The sequence below is a fragment of the Haliotis rubra genome, unplaced genomic scaffold (genome assembly GCF_003918875.1).
Source record: "Haliotis rubra isolate DU_JTF1 unplaced genomic scaffold, ASM391887v1 Scf1367, whole genome shotgun sequence".
NCBI lineage: Eukaryota > Metazoa > Mollusca > Gastropoda > Lepetellida > Haliotidae > Haliotis > Haliotis rubra.
The window spans coordinates 48,788-52,921 of record NW_025765300.1 but is presented as its reverse complement, the minus strand read 5'-3'; the positions used below and the strand labels follow the sequence as shown (position 1 = coordinate 52,921).

Here is a 4,134-nt window from a genome sequence, read left to right as displayed (position 1 = left end):
TCCTTGTTGAAAGGTTTGTCCCGTGACAAGTGTAAAATAAACAGATGCGCTGTTATATCATTGGACATCTTGCTTTATGGAGTCACGCCCCCTCTCTGTGATGTTTATACATGCATGCACATCGGTAATCTTATGAACCTCGTTTGCATTCATTAAAGATATAGGCACGCCCACCCTCATAAATATTGGGGGTGGGGGGTGTCAACTGCAAGTTTATACACTATAATAATTCAGTATAGTGTCACCTCGTGAATTCTGTATCAAGGTGAAGATTATATTTACATGTACAGCAAACCATTATGTTTTATGTACTAGTTGTGTGCATAAAATGTATATGAAAATAAATACTACCCCTACTCAGTGGTTGGATTTCAATCGCTTTGTTTTACTTATCGAAAAACGCTAAAATGAGGACAAATAAACTCGCCAAAGTGACTATCTACTCCAATTTGATGACGCCCTATCACGTGACTCTTTGTTTTATGTCTATGCAAGGAATATGTAGTATACATTTTGAATATGTATGTTTGTATGGTCACGTATGTTTTCTGCATTAAATCTGTCTGAAATAAAGTGCAATGCTATGAATGTGCTTTGTGCTAGTCACAGACTAGCGTTATAGTACTTTTATTAAAATAATTCGTAAACATTAAAAATGTATCGACAAAACCGCTATTTTCGTCAAAGATTATAAAGTATGAAAGTAAATTCTTCTTTACAGTATGTCATTGTCACAGATGTTTTGTAAATTTAAACCTCACACAATGATATAAGAGAGAGAATTTGTTAACGTGTGTCTCATCTGTTACATACAAAGAATACATGTGTATGCATATTGTGATAAAATATAAATGTACAAGCCCACAAAAGGTCTACAAGAGAAACTTGCAATAAAATTACATAAAGCTTGCAATACACGACATGTATTCACACCTGATTTCTTTCAACATATATCTTTACGACACAATTAAACAATCAGGACTTGTTTGTACGACTGGACAGTTTCCTGTGATCCCCGAAACCTGCCAGGGAAATCAGGTGTGACTAGCACTAATTAGACTCGGCTCAGAGAGTGGGCAATCAGCGAGGGCTTCCAGGTGTTGAGTAGTGATGGGGCTCTCGGGCTTAATGAGTTAATTAATGAACTTAGACTCTCCCAGTGTGATAACACGGTCTGAAATTCGACCGATTAACACAGAAGCACTCAAGCATGATTCGACGTGTCGGCCCTGCTGTAATCGATGCATCATCATCTGTTGTTTCAGTTCAGTGCACTTCCTGGGCTATCCCGGCATTACCTGAAAAGGTGTGATGAGGAGTTGTTGTTTCAATAATGTGTGGAAGTATTGGGATGCGGAAGTTTTGGGATGTGGAAGTTTTGGGATATAATCGGTAAAACATCAAACACAATACCCCTGTTTACAACCCTCTGTGATTCAAGTTGACTTGTGTTGTCTGTAGGGTAAACCTCCTGGGTGCCAGAGAGACACATCCGTCCTTCCTCTTCAACCCTCACTTTGAAGTCCAATAAAATTCTATATATTTCACGCAAACAAATACACTTCACAATTTCATCGGAAAGGTCGTCATTTTGGACACTTTAAAAAATCGGGATTCACAGCGCTATTTGGGGTGTTTTTTTGAATGTGAAAATCGGATAATTACTGTGAGTAATCAATTTAAAAAATGGTCTGGCTGGTGGAGTCTACAGGTGGGGTCTGGCTGGTGGAGGCTACAGGTGGAGTTTCGCTGGTGGATGCTACAGCTTGCCCATGGAGTCCCGCTGATGGAGGCTACAGTTGCGACCTGGCTGGTGCAGGCTACATTTGGGGTCTCGCTGATGGAAGCTACAGTTGCGATCTGGCTGGTGGAGGATACCGCTGGAGTCTCGCTGATGGAGGCTACAGTTGGGGTCTGGCTGGTGGAGGCTACAGGTGGGGTCTGGCTGGTGGAGGCTACAGGTGGGGTCTGGCTGGTGGAGGCTACAGGTGGGGTCTGACTGGTGGAGGCTACAGATGGGGTCTGGCTGGTGGAGGCTACAGCTGGCCCATGGAGTCCCGCTGATGTAGGCTACAGTTGCGACCTGGCTGGTGCAGGCTACAGGTGGGGTCTGGCTGGTGGAGGCTACAGGTGGGGTCTGCCTGGTGGAGGCTACAGGTGGGGTCTGGCTGGTGGAGGCTACAGGTGGGGTCTGCCTGGTGGAGGCTACAGGTGGGGTCTGACTGCTGGAGCTAGGCTACACGTGGAGTCTCGCTGATTGAGTCTAGAATGGGGTCTGGCTGGTGGAGGCTACAGCTTAGGTCTGGCTGATGGTGGCTACAGTTGGGGTCAGGCTGGTGGAGGCTACAGGTGGGGTCTCGCTGATGGTGGTTACAGCTGGGGTCTAGTTGGTGGAAGCTACAGGTTGGGTCTGGCAGGTGGAGGCTACACGTGGAGTCTCGCTGATGGAGGCTACAGGTGGGATCTGGCTGGTAGAGGCTACAGCTGGGGTCTGGATGGTGGAGGCTAGAGCTGGAGTCTCGATGATGGAGCCTACAGTTGGGGTCTGGCTTGTGGAGGCTACAGGTGGGGTATGGCTGTTAGAGGCTACATCCTGAGTCTTGCTGTTGGAGGCAACACCTGGGGTTTGGCTGGTGGAGGCTACAGGCGGGGTCAGGCTGGTGGAGGCTACAGGTGGGGTCTGCCTGGTGGTAGCTACAGGTGGGGCCTGGCTGCTGGAGACTACAGTTGGGGACTCGCTGGTGGAGGCTACAGCTTAGGTCTGGCTGATAGAGGCTACAGTTGGGTTCAGGCTGGTAAAGGCTACAGATGGAGTCTTGCTGATGGATGCTACAAATGGTGTCTAGCTGGTGAAGGCTACAGGTGGGGTCTGGCTTGTGGAGGCTATAGGTGGGGTCTGACTGGTGAAGGCTACAGATAGGGTCAGGCTGGTGGAGGCTACAGGTGGGGTCTGCCTGGTGGTAGCTACAGGTGGGGCCTGGCTGCTGGAGACTACAGTTGGGGTCTCGCTGGTGGAGGCTACATCTGGGGTCTTGGCTGATAGAGGCTACAGTTGGGTTCAGGCTGGTAAAGGCTACAGATGGAGTCTCGCTGATGGAGGCTACAGGTGGGGTCTGGCTAGTGGAGGCTATAGGTGGGGACTGGCTGGTGGAGGCTACAGTTGGCTCTGGCTTTTGGAGGTCAAGCTGGAGTCTCGATGATGGAGGCTTGTGGAGGCTATGGGTGGGGTCTGGCTAGTGGAGGCTACAGTTGGTGTCTGGCTTGTGGATGCCATGGGTGGGGTCTGGCTGGTGGAGGCTACAGGTGGGGTCTGGCTTGTGGAGGCTATGGGTGGGGTCTGGCTAGTGGAGGCTACAGGTGGTGTCTGGCCTGTGGATGCCATGGGTGGGGTCTGGCTGGTGGAGGCTACAGGTGGGGTCTGGCTTGTGGAGGCTACAGGTGGTGTCTGGCTGGTGGAGGCTACAGGTGGGGTCTGCCTGGTGGAGGCTACAGGTGGGGTCTGGCTGGTGGAGGCTACAGGTGGGGTCTGCCTGGTGGAGGCTACAGGTGGGGTCTGACTGCTGGAGCTAGGCTACACGTGGAGTCTCGCTGATTGAGTCTAGAAATGGGGTTGGCTGGTGGAGGCTACAGCTTAGGTCTGGCTGATGGTGGCTACAGTTGGGGTCAGGCTGGTGGAGGCTACATGTGGGGTCTCGCTGATGGTGGTTACAGCTGGGGTCTAGTTGGTGGAAGCTACAGGTTGGGTCTGGCAGGTGGAGGCTACACGTGGAGTCTCGCTGATGGAGGCTACAGGTGGGATCTGGCTGGTAGAGGCTACAGCTGGGGTCTGGATGGTGGAGGCTAGAGCTGGAGTCTCGATGATGGAGCCTACAGTTGGGGTCTGGCTTGTGGAGGCTACAGGTGGGGTATGGCTGTTAGAGGCTACATCCGGAGTCTTGCTGTTGGAGGCAACACCTGGGGTTTGGCTGGTGGAGGCTACAGGCGGGGTCAGGCTGGTGGAGGCTACAGGTGGGGTCTGCCTGGTGGTAGCTACAGGTGGGGCCTGGCTGCTGGAGACTACAGTTGGGGACTCGCTGGTGGAGGCTACAGCTTAGGTCTGGCTGATAGAGGCTACAGTTGGGTTCAGGCTGGTAA

At 51.1% G+C, this 4,134-nt stretch overlaps 1 protein-coding gene across 1 annotated transcript; it reads right to left on the bottom strand.

The window, feature by feature from the left end:
- Positions 1 to 1,674: 1,674 nt before the first annotated feature.
- On the bottom strand, positions 1,675 to 3,382 carry LOC124268165 (putative uncharacterized protein ENSP00000383309). Its single transcript, XM_046703186.1, has 3 exons — positions 3,159 to 3,382; positions 2,402 to 2,738; positions 1,675 to 2,070 (listed from the first exon to the last, which is right to left on the bottom strand). The coding sequence occupies exons 1-3, from the start codon at positions 3,380 to 3,382 to the stop codon at positions 1,675 to 1,677; spliced, it is 957 nt and encodes a 318-aa protein (XP_046559142.1).
- Between the last annotated feature and the right edge of the window lie 752 nt (positions 3,383 to 4,134).

Bases quoted from the DNA above. Each gene is read 5' to 3' on its own strand.
- LOC124268165 (XM_046703186.1), bottom strand. From the start codon at position 3,382: ATGGCATCCACAGGCCAGACACCACCTGTAGCCTCCACTAGCCAGACC. The intron at 2,739-3,158 runs GTAGCCTCCACC...AGCCTCCACCAG, and splicing joins TCCAAAAGCCAGAGCCAACT to CGAGTCCCCAACTGTAGTCT. The intron at 2,071-2,401 runs GTAGCTTCCACC...TCGCAACTGTAG, and splicing joins CCACCTGCCAGACCCAACCT to CCTACATCAGCGGGACTCCA.